Source organism: Carcharodon carcharias, chromosome 12 (genome assembly GCF_017639515.1).
Source record: "Carcharodon carcharias isolate sCarCar2 chromosome 12, sCarCar2.pri, whole genome shotgun sequence".
Lineage (NCBI taxonomy): Eukaryota > Metazoa > Chordata > Chondrichthyes > Lamniformes > Lamnidae > Carcharodon > Carcharodon carcharias.
In genome coordinates this window covers 98,345,055-98,367,980 of record NC_054478.1, presented here as the reverse complement: position 1 = coordinate 98,367,980, position 22,926 = coordinate 98,345,055, and the positions used below count along the sequence as shown (strand labels likewise).

Genomic DNA, 22,926 nt, shown 5'->3' with positions numbered 1-22,926 from the left:
TTAACTTATATGTATAGTAATTCCCCTGAGTTATGCAATCAGTTAAATATTTCAAGAATAGAACAGGCAAAATACCTTGAATTTATATAGAATTAATAGAAGTGTCGTCACTGGCTCAATGGTGCAGCTAACCCAAGCACCTCTTATCACACAAATCAACTGCATGAAATACCGGCATTTCACATTTAATTTAAGAAGTCTTCCAGCTGTAAAGCCCTCCAGAGCCCCCACACCAGCATTACTGGTCAAAAGGAGGCTGGGGTATCTTTGCACAGCAGGGCAGACTCCTCACTCACACCCAGTATCTGCTGGATGTTGGGCTGGACACACACCGCACTCACTCCCAGCGCCTGCGGGACACACTCCGCACTCACTCCCAGCGCCTGCGGGACACACTCCGCACTCACTCCCAGCGCCTGCGGGACACACTCCGCACTCACTCCCAGCGCCTGCGGGACACACTCCGCACTCACTCCCAGCGCCTGCGGGACACACTCCGCACTCACTCCCAGCGCCTGCGGGACACACTCCGCACTCACTCCCAGCGCCTGCGGGACACACTCCGCACTCACTCCCAGCGCCTGCGGGACACACTCCGCACTCACTCCCAGCGCCTGCGGGACACACTCCGCACTCACTCCCAGCGCCTGCGGGACACACTCCGCACTCACTCCCAGCGCCTGCGGGACACACTCCGCACTCACTCCCAGCGCCTGCGGGACACACTCCGCACTCACTCCCAGCGCCTGCGGGACACACTCCGCACTCACTCCCAGCGCCTGCGGGACACACTCCGCACTCACTCCCAGCGCCTGCGGGACACACTCCGCACTCACTCCCAGCGCCTGCGGGACACACTCCGCACTCACTCCCAGCGCCTGCGGGACACACTCCGCACTCACTCCCAGTGCCTGTTGGACAGACTCCTCATTCACTCCCAGTGCCTGTTGGACAGACTCCTCAATCACTCCCAGTAACTGCTGGACACACTCCGCACTCACTCCCAGTGCCTGTTGGACAGACTCCTCACTCACTCCCAGTACCTGTTGGACAGACTCCTCACTCACTCCCAGAACCTGCTGGATAGACTGCTCATTCACTCCCAGTACCTGCAGGACAGACTCCTCACTCACTTCCAGTACCTGCGTGACACACTCCTCACTCACTCCCAGTACCTACTGGACAGACTCCTCACTCACTCCCAGTACCAGCTGGACAGACTCCTCACTCACTCCCACCAGCTTCTGGACACTGAGCTGGACAGAATCACCACTCACTCCCAGTGCCTGCAGAACACTGGTCTGGACAGTCTCCCCACTCACTCCCAGTGCCTTCTGGACACTGAGCTGGATAGACTCCCCACTCACTCCCAGTACCTGCTGGACATTCAGCTGGACAGATTCCTCACTCACTCCCAGTATGTGCTTGACTCTGGACTGGGCAGACTCCTCACTCACTCCCAGTATCTTCTGGACACTGGGCTGGACAGACTCCTCACTCACTCCCAGTACCTGTTGGACAGATTCCTCACTCAGTCCCAGTACCTGCTGGACAGACTCCTCACTCACTCCCAGTACCTGCTGGACAGATTCCTCACTCACTCCCAGTACCTGCTGGACAGATTCCTCACTCACTCCCAGTACCTGCTGGACAGATTCCTCACTCACTCCCAGTACCTGCTGGACAGATTCCTCACTCACTCCCAGTACCTGCTGGAAGATTCCTCACTCACTCCCAGTACCTGCTGGACAGACTCCTCACTCAGTCCCAGTACCTGCTGGACAGTCTCCTCACTCACTCCCAGTACCTGCTGGACAGACTCCTCACTCAGTCCCAGTACCTGCTGAACAGTCTCCTCACTCACTCCCAGTACAGTACCTGCTGGACATCGGGCTCCGCGCGCTTCCTCTGCTGGCGGAAGCCCCTCCCACGATACCCCAGCGGGCTCTCTGCTGATTGGTGGAGAGTCCCTGCAGTGACTGTCACTCAATTAACGTCACTGTGTTTCCGCTCTTGTGTCTGTTTCAATCCGGGATCATCGAGTCTGGGGGTTGGAGGCTGTCGACCGATTAAAGCAGCACCTCATCTAAACTCGGTAAGGAAATCACTGGAGGAATGCTGCCTTTAGGTATTTCTTGCAATAGATTGAGTGAAAACTGCTTTTCTTCTATTGGAGATATCTTAGTGCAGTGAGGTGCAGCTGCCCACTCTGGGTTTCCTCTTTTTCCTTTGTGGCCTAGCCCTGCAAAGCAGCCTCCCCCCCCCCCCCCCCCCCCAACACAAGGTGCTCAAGTAGGATTAACACCACACATTGCAAGCTGCTTAACGTTTTAATGGTTTTTAAAGATGCTTGGTTGAATATTTAGCTAACAGTAGGTTTGAGAAATTAGGTAATACAATAGATCACTGCATTGCAAATGTCAGAATTCTCGATTGGAGCAGAGATGGTGGAATGTATTTGTTATGTTCCTCTCCTTACAATTGTATCGAAAGTACAATCAGCAAGTTGACAGATCAACGGTATATACTGATCAAAGGTCAGAATTAAGGGAGTTTCCTCCGCATTTATACAGACTAAACGTGTAAACACAATCAGTACAACTTGGCCTTTTGTTGTAAACACTAGGAGTACTTTTAACAAGGTTTTGATTTGTTAATTGCCACCTTTTAGCCTCTGGTATTTTGAATCTACGTAAAATAGAAAATGAGACCTTTTAAAGTTCGTTAGTCAGAGTCCGTAACATCGAGAATGTTTAACAATGAATGGAGGGTGGGCAGATTTGGTTTTAAGATGGCACATTGGTGTCAGTTGTAGTCTGGACTGAGTAGCAAGTGAAACGACATTCACTAAATTGGAATGTTGGAAGCTTTAATAATGATGGAATAATAGTAGCTTTAACTGAACTGCATAAGTTGGGTCAGGAACAAAAACAGCTGGAAAAAGTCAGCAGGTCTGACAGCATCTGCGGAGAAGAATACAGTTAAATTTTCGAGTCCGTATGACTCTTCATCAGAACTAAGGCAAAACAGAAGAGGTGAAAGCTTAACTTTAACTGTGTTGCTCTCCGCAGATGCTGTTAGACCTGCTGAGTTTTTCCAGATATTTTTGTTTTTGTTTTGGATTTCCAGCATCCGCAATTTTTTGCTTTATCTAAGTTTGGACAGGACTCGGAACTTACTATTCCTCACTATCATCTTTTATAAGTGCCAAAACATAAAATTGTCCTGTGGATTGATTAAAAAAAATCCATGCGGCTAAATTGAAAATAAGAAGGAAAATGTTATCATTCTTCAAAATGAGATCTACATAGAAAAAAAGGCATTCATAGTGTATTTCACAACTTCAAATTATCCCAGACTACTTTATAGACAATGAAGTGTATGCACTATTGCAGTGTAGGAAACTCAGCAGCCAATTTGTGCACAGCAGTGAGACAACGACCAGTAGATCTGTTTTGTGATGTTGGTTGAGGGATAAATACGGGCCAAGATATTAGGGGAACTCAGGCTTTGTTAGTGCAATGATATCAGCTTAGTTCAATGTCTTTGTGTCTTGACAGTGGAGCACATTTTCAGTACTGCTCTGATGTGTCAATCTATATTCTATGCTCAAGTCTCAGATATGGGACTTGAACCTGTAACCTGATTGGGACATGAGTTCCATCACTGACCCAAGGCTGACACCTAGGATAAAATGAAGTGTTATGTCAGAATAACAGGGCAATAATGTCAGGTGATTTCAGTTATCCCAAGAGACTGGAATAAAGATAATATACGTGAATAATAAAGGACCATAAGGATATGAGGATGGAGGGGGCAGGTGGAATATAAACACTAGCACAGAATTGTTAAACTGAATGAGAATAATTTTTTTGCATTATGTCTGCAGCCCTATGAGGGAAGGAGCATTGCTCGATTCTTGGAAATAAAGTGGAGTAATTCACTGCTGAGAAAGCAATTGGAAATAACAACTGCAACATCATTAGATGTAAAATTGCAAAAAGGCATAAAGAGTCGGGTGTAAAGTGCTAGTCTGGGAAAGGGCAAAGTTCAGGCCCCATTTAATTGGATAGGAAAGTTAGCAAATGGGAACAACTGAATAATGGTGGGAAATCATAGAATGATTACAGCACAGAAAGAGGCCATTTGTCCAGTCAAGTCTATGTTACGTCTGCAAGAACAATCCAGGTAATCCCACTCCCCCACCCTTCCTCGTAGCCCTGCAAATATTTTCCTTCACATACTTATCTAATTCCATTTGAAAGCCTTGATTGAATCTGCCTCTACCACATAATCCTTTGCTGTGTTAAGAGATTCCTCAAGACACCTTTGGTTCTTTTACCAAGCACCTTAAATCTGTGACCTCTGGTTCGCAACGTTTCCTCCAATAAGAATGTTTCTCTCCAGCTACTCTGTCTAAACCCCTGTGATTTTGAACTCTACTATCAAATCTGCTCTCAATCTCCTCTTCTCAAAGGAGAACAACTCCAGCTTCTCCAATCTATCCATGTAACTGAAGTCCCTCACCCCTGGAACTATTCTATTAAACCTCTCCAAGGTCTTGTGCTGGCCTTGGAGAGGGTCCAGAGGAGGTTCACGAGAATGATCCCAGAAATGAAAGGCTTAACGTATGAAGAACGTTTGAGGACTCTGGGTCTATACCTGATGGAGTTTAGAAGGATGAGGGGGGATCTGATTGAAACTTACAGAATACTGAAAGGCCTGGATAGAGTGGACGTGGGGAAGATGTTTCCATTAGTAGGAGAGACTAGGACCCGAGGGCACAGCCTCAGAGTAAAGGGAAGACCTTTTAGAACAGAGATGAGGAGAAACCTCTATAGCCAAATCTATGGAATTCATTGTCACAGAAGGCTGTGGAGGCCAGGTCATTGAGTGTATTTAAGACCGAGATAGATAGGTTCTTGATTGGTAAGGGGATCAAAGGTCACGGGGAGAAGGCGGGAAAATGGGGTTGAGAAACTTATCAGCCATGATTGAATGGCGGAGCAGGCTCAATGGGCCGAATGGCCTAATTTCTGCTCCTATGTCTTATGGTCTTAACCTCCTTCCTAAAGTGCAGTGCCCAGAATTGGGAACAATAATCCAGTTGTGGCTGAACTAATGTTAATAAATTTTGCCATAGCTTCCTTGTTTTTGTACTATTATACCCCTGCTTACGATGACCTTGACACCAAATGCTTTTTTAAATTGCTTTCTCAACCTGCCACCTTCAACAACTTATGCACGTATCCTTTCAGGTGTCTCTGGTCCTGCACATGCTTTAGAATTGTACTCTTCTGTTTGTATTATCTGTTCTTGCTCTTCCTACCAAATTGTGTCATTTTGTACTTCTCTGCATTAAATTTCACATGCCACAGATCTGTCTATTCTACCAGTCTATGTCCTCTTGAAGTCTATCACTATCCTTCTCACAGTTCACAATATAGGCAGCCCTTGACTTTCGACATTCGAGTTATGACAAACAGCACTCACAACACTTATCATTGGACACTTTTCATGTCAGTTTCGACTTTGATGGCATGCCAGTGAACAAGTTCAAATGTTTGTACGTGCACATCGATGTTCTGCCCTGCCCATCTCCCTGACTCAACACTCATTTGCTGTTCTGATGCCATTAGTACAGTACTGTACTATATTTCTATATGTATCTCTAGCTTATGATTTTTATGTCAGTATGATGCTATTTACAATATAAATATGTTAATGTTGCTATATTACCCATCTGTAATTGATTGAGTTCAACATTCTGGGTTACTTTGGTGAAAATAGGGTGTCGGGCCTTGGCTCAGGAACCAATCCCCCATTTATAACATTGTTCTTATGGGAAAATAGGCTCCGAGGTTATGACGTTACGACTTAAGACACAGTTTTCAGGAACCAATTGTGTCGTAAGTCCGAGGACTGCCTGTAATTCCAAGTTTTGTATTATTTACAATTTTGAAATTATGCCCTGTACACCCAAGTCTAAGTCATTAACATATATCAAGAAAAGCGGCGGTCTAGTACCAACCTCTGGGGAACACTACTATAAACCTTGCTACAGTCACCATTACTCCATTTCCTCTCACCCAGCACTTTCATTTCCATGTAGTCACTGCCCTTTTCATTCCATGGGCTTCAACTTTGCTAACAAGTTTATTATGTGGTGCTTTGTCATACATCTTTTGGAAGTCCATGTATACATCAACAGCATTGTCCTTATCAACACTCCCTGTTACCTGCAAATCCTTAAATGTGAGATGGGCAGAGTACAAAACAAATGTATTTCTAGAAGGCAAAAACAATGTGAATCAAAGGATGGAGTTCCATAGATCAAAACTGAACTTGAGGGAGCTACACTAAAGATTTTGAGGTTCATGGAAAATATTATAGGGAGGTGAAATAATTAACAGGGCTAATAAAAGTAATAAAGGATTTTATAAGCAAATAAAAGTGAAAAAAATAGAAGTTAAGGCTGCTAAAATATGAGGGAGGGAGCCTACTTTGTCAGCCTTATTACAGATTTAAACTGGTCGAACCTGATCGAAAAATAGGAGGTGGTCAGAAAATAATTGCATGTGATACAAAAACAGTTTATGCTCAGGGCAACAGTTGTACCTTGCCAACAAAGATAGCCATGGACAACTGAAGTGGTAACAGACAACATACAATTAAACAAAACAAAATGCAAAAAGAGTATCAATACTGGTGAATGAAGAAATACAAAGAGCAGGAAAGGGAGTTACAAAAAAGAAGCATGAAAAGAAACTTGCAAGGCATATCAAAATCAACATAAATTTTTACATTTACATTAGAGAAAAGGGGGTCAGAAGCAATGTAGGCCCTTTGAAAACTGGTAAGTGATGTCAATGAAAATAGAGTTGAGGGGGAAAAGGTCCACGTGCCAGGCATCTCAAGAAAACCATTTCTGAATCAGACTAAACAAAATTAATGTAAGCCAGATGACCATGATGGAGAAACTAATGGCACTATAAAGATTGATAAATTTGCAGATGGTTTCCATCCCAGTGTTTTAAGTGAAGTATGTGAGAACATTGCAGATGCCCTAACTATAATCTTCCAAAGTTCTCACTATTTTGGAACCATTCTCTTAGATTGGAAAATTGTGCATATTACTCTATTTAAGAAAGGTGATCAAGGGGAACCATAAAATTATAAATGTGCTCATTTGACATTGTTAGCCTATTCACCAATGTTCCACTTAAGGAAACCATAGATATTTGCGCTGCAGCACTATATCATGGTTATTTAGACCTGCCACCATTGAGCTTATGAACTCGGCAACTCACGCAGTTGAGTTCGTTTTTAATGACACCATGTATGCCCAATGGTGTTGCTATGGGATCTCCTCTAGGCCCAGCTCTCGCAAACATCTTTGTTGGGTTCCATGAGAAATGTGTCTTCGATAGAATGACACCTAATCTCCTACCTTTCGTTTACTTCCACTATGTGGATGATACATTTACTATTTTTAAATCTGCAGCTACATATAACAATTTCCTTACATATCTTAATGGACTCCATCCTGTGCTCAAATTCACCTATGAAATGGAGCTGTCAAATTAACTCCCCTTCCTTGACATGCTAATTGAGAAATTTGCCGGGGGATTCTCTACCACGGCCTACTGCAAGCTTACCTTCACTGGTCAATATACACGTTGGGTTTCTTACAGTTCCACACTCTATAAGGTTAGTCTTATCAGCAACCTTGTAAATAGGGCCCACCATGCAAGCTTGATGCTGAAATAGGCTGCATCATAGGCATCCTGCAGGATAATGGCTACCCTGATAGATCATTTTGCGCTGTGTATCACACAAACTTATGAATGGGCCTAAGGCCGTCACTTTCGGCCCTGAAAAGTGTCCAGTCTACCACAGATTCCTTGGAAGGGCAAGGTGTCTCAAAAATCTGAACAACAGGTGAAGCTAGCTGTTTCACACTCCTACTATGCAGTAGCAACACAAGTGGTATTTGCCACTAACAGGATGCTGCCGTCAAGCCAGAAAGACATTCTGCCTAACACACAAATGATTAATGTGATACATGAATTTCATTGCCGGTGTGATTCTAGGTATGTAGGCTGTACGTCCCAAAGACTAGCGGATTGTATTAAACAGCATGTCCCAGCCGCTGTTCGCAATGGGCAGGGTACAGACTGTACCCAAACAGCCTGTGCTTGCAAAACTCAAAACAGTGTCCAACATTAAAAGCGATTCTGCATTTGGACAACATTTGCTAAATAATTCTCATTGTGCTAAGAATTACGCTGACGACCAATTTAATATTGTCAGTCGGGCTTGCAATGTTGTGCATTTGCATGTACTGGAAGCTACATATATTAATACACAGGGCCCTGTTCTTTGCAGATAGAAAGAACATGTACACAATTGCACCTGTTTCAATTAAACAGAATAAGTGACAGCCATTTGCTTACTCATTCCTCAGGGCAATGCCTTGACCAATCAGGGTCAAACTGCCTGGTTTAAATTTCGAACAATGCTTAGCAGTTAACTGTCAGTCACCATCAAAGGTGCATTCTCCATAGTAACACCACTTGCCAACCAATCAGCACTCTCTTCACATACAGTATAAATTGTTGTTTTCCCTGTCATGTTGGTATTCTTGTGAGGGTCCTGCTGAATGCAAGACAGAAAGCTTAGAATGTCTCCTTTTTCAACAATACTCAAGTTTTGTACTACCAAACGACTGCTAATTATTAATGAGTTAGCCTAACATCTCTTGTCAAGAAATTGCAAGAATTGCAGGGAATGTCTGTGGATGTTGTTTAAATGCACTTTGATAAAGCCCCTCATTAAAAAAAAGACTGTTAGCTAAAATTAAAGTTTATGGAATTAAAAGCCACGTATTGACATGGTTAGCAAATTGGCTGAGTGGAAGAAGACAGAGCAGGGATAATGGACAGTTACTCTAATTGACGCAGTGTGGCTTGTGGTGTCCCACGAGGATCTGTTGGGGCCTCAACTATTCACTGCATTCATTAACCATAATGATGATGGGACAGAAACCACATATCCACATTTACCAATGACAAAGTTTTTAATTTGATCATGGGATGTGTACATTGCTGGCTAGGCCACCGTTTATTGCAAATCCCTAATTGCCCTTGTTCGGAGGGCATTTAAGAGTCAACTACATGGGGTTGCTGTGGGTCTGGAGTCACATATAGGCCAGACCAGGCAGATTTCCTTCCCAGATGGGATTTTACAACAATCAGCAATGATTTCGTGGTCATCAGACTTTTAATTCCAGATTTTTATTGAATTCAAATTTCACCATCTGCCATGGTAGGATTTGAACCTAGGTCCCCAGAGCATTACCCTCGGTCTCTGAATGACTAGTGCAGTGACAATGCCACTACACCACTGAGGCACTTTAAGCAGTATAGATGGAAGCATTAAATTCCAAAGCAGTATTGATAGATTAAGTCAATGGGCATATGGATTTAAATGTACAAATGTGAGGTCATCCACAGGGTACTTTCTAAATAGTGAAAAGCTCAAAACACTGGAGGTCTAAAGAGACTTGGGGATCTAGGTATACAGATCACCAAAATGTCATGAATACATACAAAGCAATAGAATATAAAAGTGTATAAGTTAAGCTTTAGCTATACAAAACCCTGGTTAGATCACACCTAGCGTAATGTGAGCAGTTCTGGGCACCATACCTTAGGGAGGACATATTGGCTTGGAGAGAGTTCAGCGTAGATTTACCAGAATGATATCTGGATTTCAAGTATTAAGTTACGGGAGAGATTACATAAACTAGAATTGTATTTCTTGGAAGTTAGTAGATTAGGGGGTGATTTGATCCAATTTTTTGAGATATTAGGGGGAACTGATAGGGTAGATTGGGAGAACTATTGCCACTAGATGGGGACGCTATAACAAGGGCATGGTCAAGAAACGTTAGAGCCAGACCTTTCAGGAGTGACAATTCTTCACACAGAGGATGGTATAATATGGAACTCTCTCTTCTTTCTGCTAACAGTAATTAATGCTGGATTAATTGTTAACTTTAAAACTGAACGGTTTTTTTGTTAGCTAGTGGTATCAAAGTATATGGGGCAATGGCTGGTAAATGGAGTTAGATTATAAATCAGTCATGATCTGATCGATTGGTGGAACAAGCTCAAGGGGCGAAATGGCCTACTGCTGTTCCTATTTGGAGGAGATATTAAATATTTTACATCATTTTTTAAATGGTAGTAGCATTGAAAGTTAAGGTGTAGTGGAGAAGGATGTTGAACAATTACTATAAATCACTAGACTGGGTTTGATGACATTCACTTCAGGCTGCTATAAAGACGTAGAAGAAGCACGGAGACTTTAGCCACAATTTTTCAATCCTCTTTAAATATGCAAATTGTACTTTGGCACCAATAATAACTCTTTTTCAAAAAGTGATAATGAAGAAACCAGAAAGTAGAGACCAACTAATCTCATGTCTGTTGGCCTCCTGAGCTGAAGGTTTATGAATTCTAACTTTGTGAGCATTAGTACAACATGTGTTAATTGAAGACCATTAGCATGGATTTGTTAAAGGCAAGGCCTGTTTGAGAAATATAATTTTTGAATTTTATAGAGAAAGATAATACAGTAGATATGGATTTTCAGGAGGCATTCAATAAGATGTCTCAAAAAAGGCTTGTTAGAAAAAATTATATGTATAGTATAAGAGGAAATGCAATGGCTTGAAAACTGCTGGACAATCCAGAAACAAAGAATTAGGAAAAATTGGTATTGCTTAGTTTGGAAATGGGATAAGAAGTTCTGCACCCCAGGGGTCAACGTTGGTCCGCTTCTGATCTTGGTATGTGTAGATGATTTGGACTGGGGGGGAACAGGGAATACAATCTTGAAACCTGCTAACTACTCAAAAAAGGGGGGTTGGCAAACAGTGAGGTAATGGGCCTCAGGAAGACGTACACAAGTTAATAGCCTGGGCAGATGCAATTTAATTTGGATAAGTGTGAGTTAATATGTTTTGTGTGGAAAAACAAATGGGAGTATGCGCTCGATGTAAAGAGGCTGAAGAGTGTGGATGAACAATTGAGACATTGGAGTTCTAAATATATAATTGTCTGCAAGTGCAGGTAGTTTAAGCCAAACATTTTGCCAACAGTAAGCCATAATCTTGGGTTTTATAAATAATTCCATATAGATAACAAGAGTAAAATGCTAAAGATAAATTTGAACCAAAAATTGGTTAGACCACAGATAGATTGCTCTGAAGAGTTATAGAAAGGACCATTTTAAGTGATAAACCATGTACAGTGTCACCAGAATGAGACAAAGATGGGAAACAACAATTCTGAGGAGAGGCTTGAGGTACTGAGACTATTTTCACTAGAACTGAGAAGTTTAAGAGTGCTCTCTATAAATATTCTTAACATTAAGAAGGGTTCTTGGGGCAGGAGTATTTGCTCTGGTTGCAGAGTCCGAGAACAGGGGATATTATTTGAAAATTGTCATACTGAGTAAAGAGATCAGGTGAAATTCTTTTATCCTGAAAGTTGTTGGAATATTTAATTATTTGCCATTGATGGAGTAGAAAACATTGAATCTTTTAATGGAAAACTGGATAAAGATTGGCAGCAAAAGGAGATAAAGGGTCATGGGGAGAAAAGGGACAGCAGGATTATAGAAAGGTTGGGCCAAATTACCTTTGCTGTACTATTCTGCATTGCATCAGTTAGCAAATTTCAAAATTCATGTTGCATGTTGTTGTTTACCCTATTGGGTAAATGATGGCTTTTATATAAAATACGTACCTTGATGGATATTATGTAAGCTATCAGTATGCATTACTGTGCTGGATATAAGATGTTTAGTTTATAATTATATTAAAATGTTATTAAAATATTACTGGAAGAGTTTTATGATTAATTTTATTTCTGTGCCACACTTATTCTACATGCATTCTTAAATTTTGGGGAGATGGTGGTGTCGTGGTAATGGTAATGTCACTGGACTAGTAATTCAAAGGCCCAGGCTAATGTTTTGGGAACACTGGTTCATGTCCCACCATGGCAGCTGGTGAAATTTAAATTCAATTAATAAAACCTGGAATTGAAAGCTAGTCTCAGTAATGGTGACCATGAAACTATCATCAATTGTCATAAAAATCCATCTGGTTCACTAATGTCCTTTAGGGAAGGAAATCTGCTGTTCTTACCTGGTCTGGCCTACATGTGACTGAGATTCATAGCAATGTGATTGACTCATAACTGCCCTCTGAAATGGCTATCAAGCCACTCGGTTCAAGGGCAATTAGGGATGGGCAACATACGCCCACACCCCATGAAAAAATACATTTTAAAAATGAGAGCAGACTGGAAGAAAAGGGATGTTTTATTAAAAGTTCAGGGAAATCCGAACAATTGAGTTAAGTGCATCATGAAGAGCACCCATCTTTCATTGCCTAACGGATAAGGCTTTCAACAGCTCTTGTTTTCATTTGAGTCAAATAACTTAAATACTTGACTCTAAGGAGGCAGATATTTAAACTTTTATTTTTAATCCTTGCAGATAAAAAGATGAACGTTGGCGTTGCACACAGTGAAGTGAATCCGAACACAAGAGTAATGAACAGCCGTGGAATATGGCTGACATATGCACTTGGTGTTGGGATGCTTCATATAGTGCTGTTGAGCATCCCCTTCTTCACTGTTCCTGTTGTGTGGACTTTAACAAATGTAATTCACAACTTGGTGAGTAACTGACCAATTGTGCTCCTACTGTTTGCTGTTTTATATGTCCTTTTGAGCTTTCTGCAAAAGATCATGCCATAGAACTTATTGCATTCATCAAAGAATCAAATACTGACAGACCTATGTAATGAGTGTTTCCTGCAAGGTTGATTAGAAAACTTTTACACATTTTTAATTAGAAATTCTTATTTCATGATCACAACTACTTTCATTGTATTTCACGGATTGAAAATAAAAAAGTGCACTGTAGGACAGCTTTTGGTAACTTGGAATGCACTTAATTTGCTTTGAGCCTTGTCCAAAATGTCAGGTTGCTTTCTACAATCAAATACTGGAAAACGTGAGAGGGGCTTACAATTTTAATAAAATATTTTGATAATCTACAACTAAGATCACAAAAAAGATATAATTCACTGCAATTTTATGTTTGAACTTATTTTTCTGTTACTATTATACTTGGGAAGCAGAGATCGCCTTTTAAAAAGAATAATGAACAGGTGGGGAATATCTATAGTTCAAAGGAATCCAATATATCCAGCCGAATGTGATTGTTACAGGGGGTCCCACAGATATAATGCAGTTAGAGATAAATAACTTGTAGCCATTTTTTTTTTGCAGTTTTTTTGGATGAAATTTAAATATCCCCTCGGAATAATTCATTAATGTGGCCATGGGCAAGAATAAAATGTATTTATTATTTTGCAATAATGCTTGCTGGAGGCATTATATTCCATCAAGTATTGGTTTTAAATTCTTGCGCTAAAGTTGGGAAATACTTGTCTCTCACTGTTTTTCTTCCTACTTGGCTAGGATAATTGAGCTGAAATTACAGCTAGAGGTAGAAGGTAGCATTGGGTGGAAATGAAAGGACATTTTGATGATAAAGATTTAAAAGTTAATGTTACCTGGCAGAAACTATATAGTAATGTCTATCCTTGATCGAGAAAGGGGGCACAATTTACATCAAGGAGCGTGTATGATAGGATAAGGCAAAAAACAGGAAGCTAATGTCCGATATCAAGAGCTCCATACTGCTGAAAGCCTAGAGGAGTACAGAAAGCACAGGGGTAAAATTAATAAGGAAAATTTAAGGAAAACCCAAATATGTTTTATAAGTACAAAGAGAAGAGGATAAACACGTGCCTGTCTTCACAAAAGTGGGGGACAGTGCAGATATTATAGTTGAGAAGTGTGAAATGGGATAAGCATAGTGAAAGAGGAAATATTTAAGGGGTTTAGCATCTTTGAAAGTGGATAACTTGCAAGGCTTGGATGAAATGGAACCGTGGCTGTTAAGAGAAACTGGGGAAGTAATAGCAGAGGCTCTGACCACCATTTTCCAATCTTCTCTGGTTATAGGCAAGGTGCAAGAGATGTGCTAATGATGTACAGTTTTAAAAAAGGAGAAAGGGTACACTTAATTACAGGACTTTCAGCCTAAACACTGGTGGGCAAATATTGGAAAAAATTCTGAGACACTATTAATCAGCAACTTAGACAAATTGGTCAAGGAGAGTCTACACAGTTTTAAGGGAAGTTTGCATCCGATTGACTTGATTTAATGTTTTTGAGGAGATAAGGAGGCTTGATGACAGTAGCATGTTTGATGCAGTATGCATGGATTTTAGGAAGGTTTTTGATTAGGTCCCACATGGCAGACTGGTCAGAAAGGTGAAACCTGATTGTATTCAAGGGAAAGAGGCAATTTGGATACAAAATTTCTTCCAGCCAATAGATGTTTTTGTATCTGAAGGCTGTTTCCAGTGGGGTTCCGCCAGGCTCAGTTCGAGGTCCTCTGCTTTTCATGTTACTTATCAATAATTTAGACTTAAATGGAGGGGCGATAATTTAGAAGTTTGCAGATTTTACGAAAATTGGTTGTGTGGTTAATATTGAGGAAGAAGGCTGTAGCTTGCAGGCAAGTACCAATGAACTGGTCAAATGGGTAAGAAAAGTGGCAAATGTAATTCAACCCAGAAAAGTGAGCTAATGCATTAAGATGGGCAAACAAAGCAAGGGAATACATAAATTGTAAGATTTTGAGAAATGTAGAGGAACAGAGTGCATGTCCACAGATTCCTGAAGGTAGCAGAATAGGTAGATAAAGTGGTAAAAATGGTATATGGGATACTTTTCTTGAGGCATAGAATATAAGAGCAGGGAGATTTTGCTCGAACTGTTAAAAGAAAACCACTTAGGCCACAGCTAGATTACTACATACAGTTCTGGCCACTGCATTACAGGAAGGTTATGATCGCACAAGAGAGGGTACAGGCAAGATTTATGGGATTTGCATTCTACCCTGTGTAAACTTGAGGTCATCCAGATCTCTGCTGTCCCTCACAGCAAGTCTGCTTCCCCTATAAACCGTGTTTGTCAACCTACATTGGCCCCTGATCAAGCAATGTCATAATTTTAAAATTCTCATCCTCCTTTTCAGATCCCTCCATGGCCTTGCTCCTCCCAATCTCTGTAATCTCCTCCAACATATAACCCTCCCAAGATATTTGCACTCCTCTAATTCTGGCCTGTTGTGCATTCCCAATTATAATTGTTTCACCATTGGTGCCCAAGGAATTCACCTCTCCATCTCTCTACCTTCCTTTCCTCCTTTAAGACACTTCTTAAAACCTACTTACTTTGACCAAGAGTTTTATAATCTGACCAAATATACACTTTTCTGGCTGGTTGTCATACTCTGTCTTATACTGCTCCTGTGAAGTGCCTTGGGATGTTTCGTTGTGTTAGAAGTGCCATACAAATATTTGTTATATTGTCAGGACTGGAGCAATTCAGCTATGAGTGAAGATTGGATATACTGAGGTTATTTTCCTTGGACCAGGGGAGGCTGAGGAGAGATTTAGGTGTACAAAATTGAAGGATCTTGATAGAGTAGATAGAAAGGACCCGTTTCCCATAATAGAGCAGTCAGTAACCGGGGGCATATTCAAAGTAATTGGTAGAAGGATTAGAAAAGAATTGAAGAGAAATCTTTTCACCCAAAGGATGGTGGAAGTCTGGAACTTACTGCTTTAAAGGGTAATAGAGGTAGAAGCTGTAACTGCATCTAAAAAATAACCTGGATGTGCACTTAACATGCTGTAACCTAAAAAAAAGGGATTCGGCTGGTAACTATTTTTCAGCCAGTATGCAGATGATGGGCTGAATAGCCCCCTTAAGCCAGGTGTAGCATGGTTAGATGCAGAGCTGCTTCTACTCTGCATGAGCCTCATCTCCAGAGTACCACCACCTACACTGATGTGACATATTTTCATTCCCTATATCACAACAATTTTGAGGCCTCCAAGACTGCTAATTTGCAAATTGCATTGAGGCTGTATAAGCATCGAAAGATGTGTTCCAAGAGTTCTGATGAAAGGTCAATGACCTGAAACTTTAACTTTGTTTCTCTCTCCACAGATGCTGCCAGACCTGCTGAGTGCCTCCAGCATATTCTGGTTTCCAGTATCCACAGTATTTTGCTTTTGTTTCGATCAGGACTCTTATCTGTCTGACCTGTACATTTACTACTTCTACTTTGCTTTCAAAGATTCTTTTAATATTTAATCCTTGATTCAAAAAGTATTAGGAAAAAATCCAACTACTGTGGGAAGCCTTATTCTTTCTTGGTTTCTTAATTTGGGCAAGATTAGATTTTCCTGTGAGAATTGCTAAATTGCAGTGATTCAAATCCATTATTTTTGGTATTCATTTCTGGCTAGAGTATGGTCATTTTATAATGTTATTTGTAATTTAACCGACTTCCACTTATCTGCAGGGAATGTATGTGTTCTTGCATGCAGTCAAAGGGACACCCTTCGAAACACCTGATCAAGGGAAAGCAAGACTTCTGACACACTGGGAACAACTGGATTATGGAGTACAATTTACATCTTCCAGAAAATTCCTTACTATCTCACCAATTATTTTGTAAGAACCTACTTTGCTTAAGTAAATGCAAATAAGCATTCTCATAACTCATTCACTATTCTTTGCTATTGTGGTGACTTGTGATAGCTTTATACCATTGCATGGCTGCACTGATGATAAGGTTCTGAAATTGAGCACTGCATCGGAGATAATACCACAAGGTGTCCTCAGTATCAAATGGGTTGTGTTTTTAAATGTCATACTAAACTAAGACAAAATATAATGCAACCTTACATCAAAATAGAATTAAATTAAAAATGAATTTAAACATTACTAACCTTTCTACTTTCCTCTTGTGTGATTGCATCAAGCTGGAAAGAGAAGTTAAATTGTTTTAATTAGCTGTTATAAAGTGAACCAATCAGAACTGCACTTGCCAAATTTGAAGTTTGTAATGAAACAGAAAAGCAAATATGATAAAACAACATTGATATCAAAGCTGTGTTATTGGTTGCTGCATGTTTAGGTGCTTTTATGAACCAGTAAGTGATACAAGACAGCCAGTTAGCTCAATTGGCTATATGGCTAGGGTGTGAATCAAATTAGCACCAACACTATGGGGCTTCAATCCCCGTTCTGGCTGAGGTAGATTTGGGGCCTCCCTCCTTGTCCTGCCCACAATTAAAAATCACAGCACTTTGTCATGGTTCGACAAAGAGTCACCAAAGACCTCCTTTTGGGCAGAGAACTCAAGAAGCAGGTGTCTATAATAACATTAAACCTGTAACCAGGCCACCAGAGTGAGCCAGCAAGCCAGATGTCTCACTGCTGACAATGCATTATAGAAAAAATCTGATGGAAAAGTGGGGGAAATATATTTTGGTATCCAAATTAAAGTTTTCGCACATATATACAAGTAATTGACTTTATATGGTACCTGTAATGTCCCAAAAAACTCCGAGATGCTTCGTATATAGACCTAAAGAAAATGCAGCGACAAGTCTGGGAAGATCAGATTAGGAGAAATAACCAAATAATTGGCTGAAGAAATGGAGTTTTGCAAGTGTTTTTTCAAATGAGGTGCAGGTGTTTCTTAGGATGGGGTGGGATTCCTTCAAGTAGGACCCATACAGTTCAAAGCTTTGCACCAATCTGATGAAGGGAAGGGATGATGTTCAAAAAGCCAGAGTCAACAGAGCCAGATGTTTAGGTGAAATATAGGGCTGGGGAAGGTTACAGAGATAGTGCCCAGACTATCATGGAAAGATTAAGGACTAGGATGAGGATTTTAAATGAGTTATTGGAGGACATGGGGAGCCAATTTAGGTCAAGAACAAGTGGGATGAGCCACAAGAACTCAGTGCAGACTTGATATGAGCACAAAGGTTTATGGAGCGTGAAGGATAGATGGCCAACAAAAAATGTTAAAATGGTCAAATCTGCAGGCAATGAAGGCATATATAACTCAGTAGTGGCAGAGGCAGACTGTGCTGTAGAGATGGAAGAATGTTAAATTGATTTGAAGCAATGATTGGTTCTGAAACTTGCTTCCAGTTTGAACAGTTTCCCAAAGTTGAACCAGCAAAGCAAATATGACAATGCTGATGTTAGCAATTTGGATTAAGTTCAGCTTAATCAGAACATTAAATTTTGAAAAAAAGAGTTTAGTAAAATACAAAATTTATGATGGTAGAAGTTGCTGCATTGGAATATAATACATGCAGGCTCACATCTATAAGAATGAATTCTCTCTTGGTTTGGATGGAGTTAAGGAAGATCAAGCACTTTCTCACAAGAGGAGAATCAAAGTAAAACGATTAGTCCAGCACATTGTGGCCAGCTCAAGGATGGGCAGAGAACTGGGAGCAGGTCACCTGTCCTCCTTAACTCTAAATAGCTGGTGTGTATATTTAAAGATATAGTGAATATTTTAAACCTGAATTCTTGTTTTTGTAGCCTGTTGCAGAAACAATAATGATGAACAATGGAAATATATCATGAGAAAAAGTGAATTTAACAAAGACTTGCAAACTTTTTAAAAATGTCTCATGGAGATGCAGAAGCCCATGAATAAAAATTATATTGGTATTGGTAGCAAAGGATCTTTATTTAACTATGTAGATTTGCAAGGAAATATTGATGTTTTTCATTTGAGCTTGCTAAATATAATTTTATTTATTGCAGGTATTTCCTGGCCAGTTTTTATACTAAGTATGACCCAACACATTTTATTGTCAATACAGCATCTCTCTTAACAGTGTTGATTCCTAAGCTGCCTCAGCTGCATGGAGTTCGGATCCTTGGAATAAATAAGTACTAATCTGGAACTCATCACCCATATTCTAACTAGCTTGTTATATTTACTGGGAAGACTTAAAGCTGGTAATCTGCTGTACTGTTAACTGTAACTAGAGTGTACTGAGCAGTCTATGTGTGTCTTGATGCCATTTTCATTGTTTGTATCCATTTCAAAAACGGATTTGTATTTTTGTTTTGTAAAAGGAGAAAAAAACAAATGAAATCTGGTAATTGGAGCAGATATAAATACTTAAATTGTAAAAAGCTTCCCACAAGAAACTGGGCAGGCCCAGCTCTGAAATTGGAAGGAGCTTTATTGTACTGAACAAATTGTGCACAGCTTTACGAAGATGGCACAAGTGTTTTAGAGGATGGAGTTGCACAGAAGTACAGCAACTTGGGACACTCGAGGAGTGAAAAGCTTGTTTATTTACCATGAGGTACAGAGGAATGAGTCACTACCATTATCAAGAGATGGTAGGTAGTTTGAGTTCTATTTTTGTCATAAGTTTTGATTAAAAGCATACTGTTGCTTCTGTTTTTTCATTACAGAATAAGAAAATTATGGTACAGGGACAGATTTGGTGGAGAATCATAAACTAAATGTTAAATATATTGAGCTATTGTAATCCATTTTTATGGGTTATACTAGTAAGGTTTCTGTTTAATGGCTTCACTTTTATCAACTATCTAAATGAAATACTTCATTGCTTGGAATATACAGTAGGATACATGCTTCTGTTCCATGTAATATCACCTGACTAAGTGCAGTCAATGTATAAAAGTGATATTACAGTGCACAGTGCTTCTTATGTATGTTTCATGTTCAAAGGAATTACTATGAAATTGTATTTCAGAAAAAAAAACTCGTGGTTTGTAGAGTGTTTTTGTTGATGACATTTTAGAGTTTGGTTGATAGCAATTGTTTCTCCCTTTCTGTACCACTGATCTATTTGAATTAGTTTCAATGGTGAGGTAAATATGTCAGTGTTCATGCATTTACAACTCATGCTAATTTCTCAATGTGTTGCTTGCTTTTAGGAAGATGTGTTGAGCAGGAGCTGACTAGCTTCATATTTTAAAAAGAGGTTGGACCTGTCACTCCAGCTGCCCTTGCACAAATCTTGGCAGCTGGCTTAATTGTGGCACTTGGAGAGTATTGAGAGTTGGTTGTCTACCTTCTCGGCCATGATTTTTTTTTCTCGCAACTCCGTAACTCTTGGAGTTGCTGTAAGGAATTGTATAAGCAACGCATTCTTGACGCATCAACTTGTGCTTGTTGATGCATCAAAATCTTGCAGTCTGCCATTGCAGGTTATCAGCAGCAATTAATTGAGATTGGTTTAATATTCTGTATTAGGGTAAGTGTTTACCAAAAAATTGCAAGCGTTAGCCCAGACCACACATTTGATTGGTTTATTTGAACCTTTGATTTGTGAAACAGGTGTGAGTAGAGCTTACCACTGGTAAAAATAAAAATCAATTTTAAAAAGCTTGAGACAATTGAGCTTTCTACTAGTATTTCCAAAAATGCAAAACATCTGTATGTTTCTTCTATGCAATTAAAACAACTTGGGGAAAAGTTAATTCTTTATAAACAATAAAACAGTTTTGACCTTACAGTATTGTGGCTGATATTTTGTTAAAACTGTGCTGATTGACTTCTTTATGCTGTATTTTGAATGCTTACTGACTTCATTTAAAATTGAAAAAGCAACATGAACTGGCATAATGTTAAATGCTAAAATAATGGAGAGAAATGTATATTTTGCTGTAATCCATTGTTTTATTGCATAAATTTATTTTTGTATTTGCTGTTGCTTTTTTTCCTTAATTTATTCAGGTGCTGTTTCTATTCCAACCACCTTTGGCATTCCTAACTATCCTATAAACTTTGTCACATGCAGAAAAGTATTGTTCATGTTAAATTCAGATGGTGAAAGTGAGCAGTTGGCTATACAGTATAATTGTGATAACTTTGAAAATAGCAGAAAGGCAATTATTAAAAGATTATTCAAGAGCCCATCCCTGTACATATGGTGTGTCTTAATCTGCTAAACTCTTACTTTGGAGTCATATGGCTTTGTATTCAACTTTTATCACAGCATATTCAAATAGACTTAATTGTACTATATACTCTAGCTGAGTAACACTTATTATACACTACACAAATACAGGAATTATTTCCATAAAGAGTAAATATGGGTTAGTTTCTATTTTCATGAAAAGCTTCTTTGGGTTTTCTCCAAGGTGAAAATTTTATAATCTATTGGTCTTAAGTCAGACACCAGGAAAAAAACAAAGACATTTTTATGCAATTGGATCCTGGACTGTGCACAGCAATATCTGAATTTATTCCAAATTATTGCAGAAAATATTTTTCCAGTTTCTAAACTGCACTCAAGTTACCCACCTTTCTTACTGCATGGTGCAAATCTAAATTTTGTTTGTCCTTAATTGCAAATATGTAGTGCATTTCCAAAATTAAACAACTCTAGCTGTGGTTCAGTTTTCAATTAAGGACTGTATTAATAACATTTCCACTGGTAATACAAATCGGATACTGAATCAACGATATTGAGGATAAATGTAGAATAAATTCAGAATTGCACAGTGGCATAATTTACACTCAAAATAGCTGTAATTAGTTCCAGGAATTGGGGAATATTTGTTGACCATTTCAGTGGAACAACTACAGCTACAAGCTTTTGATCACCTGACCTATTTCTCCTTATGCAGTCTGGTATCATAACTCTTTTATGATGCTCCTATGAAGCACCTTGGCGCAGTTCATTATATTAAAAACGCTATGTAATGTTATTGTTGAAGAACACTTTGATTTCAAAAAGTGTCCAGAATGAAGAGAGAACTTGATTTTTTTAAAAATCATTTTTCTCTATCAGTGTTTTTGTAAATAAGTGATCAAACTGCAACTCTGGATATAGTCTAAATACATCACCTTGGATTGTTATTAAAAACTGGAAAATGCTGGAAATCCTCAAAGTCTGGTGACAGCTGTAGACTGTAAAATGCTGAATTGAAAGATGAGGTGCTCTTCCTTGAGCCTACATTGAGCTTCATTGGAACCATGTGGGCATTTGAGGTCAGGGTGGTAATGGGATAGAAAACTACAATGATGAGACACTGGAGGCTCTGGACTTCTTTCAATTTAGTATACTATATTTGCTGCTCATGATGCAGCCTCCTGTACATTGGGGAGGCCAATGTGGACCAGTTTGTAGAACACCTTCATTCACCCGAATGTGGCTGTGGGTTTCTGATTGCCAGTCATTTTAATTCTCCACCTAACCCATTCTTGACAAAGTGGGGTAAATCGGTCTAGTTCCAAGATCATGAATGAAGTTGCTTCACAATCTCACACGAGCATAGGTGGTAGCACACTGGGGGGCTGCAAACTAGTTCCACTGCAAAGGAATCAGATGAAAACTGTGACAGGCCAGGCTACAGCAGAAGACTGAAGGATGCACGCAACTAAATCCTTGGTGCACTAAAGAGTTTGCATAATTTGTCAAGGTGTATAGAGGAACCTGCATCATTTCCATCAGTAGCATCTGATGTCACATCTTCCATCAAAGGTCTGAGTGCTGTAATGGAAGCTCATATTATTACCATTGTGGCTTTGGATACCACTATTCAAAGGGGCTTCCATGATATTACAGCCCTCAAGCAATTTGTTTTCCAATAGATGAGTTGGAGTGCGGAGGCAGTGCCCCAGGTGAGTGGATGTGGCTTCATAAAACACAAAAATGCTTACCTCTCAGAATGACAGCATCCTGCTTCCACCCCTACCACTCCACCAGTGCCCCTGCTGTTGTCTGTCAGCCAGCCCAGACTGAGATGGTGTTCTAAAGCCAGGCTCTCTAGGCCCAGGGCTGTCCAAGGCCATCCTCCAAGGCAATCTCAATTAAAGGCCAACAACCTTCCACCAGCTATGCTACGGCCTATGAGGAAGCACCTTGTAAATGTATTAGGATAGGCAAAG

The 22,926-nt window shown here is 40.0% G+C and overlaps 2 protein-coding genes across 11 annotated transcripts in view; one reads left to right on the top strand and one right to left on the bottom strand.

Annotated features, from left to right (window-relative positions):
* Positions 1-22,926, bottom strand: part of pms1 (PMS1 homolog 1, mismatch repair system component) — a 118,285-nt gene that overhangs the window by 86,443 nt on the left and 8,916 nt on the right. For 6 of the 10 annotated variants that reach the window (XM_041200199.1, XM_041200205.1, XM_041200204.1 and 3 more), the window contains exon 2: positions 16,964-16,996. The gene's annotated coding sequence lies outside the window, so the exon portion shown is untranslated. Of the gene's footprint in view, positions 1-1,807; positions 1,920-13,660; positions 13,713-16,963; positions 16,997-22,926 lie in introns of those variants that run through there. The other 4 variants (XM_041200203.1, XM_041200200.1, XM_041200201.1 and 1 more) reach the window with 4 other exon arrangements.
* Positions 1,977-20,946, top strand: ormdl1 (ORMDL sphingolipid biosynthesis regulator 1). Its single transcript, XM_041200212.1, has 4 exons — positions 1,977-2,095; positions 12,574-12,755; positions 16,534-16,685; positions 18,810-20,946. The coding sequence occupies exons 2-4, from the start codon at positions 12,582-12,584 to the stop codon at positions 18,943-18,945; spliced, it is 462 nt and encodes a 153-aa protein (XP_041056146.1). The 5' UTR covers positions 1,977-2,095; positions 12,574-12,581; the 3' UTR covers positions 18,946-20,946.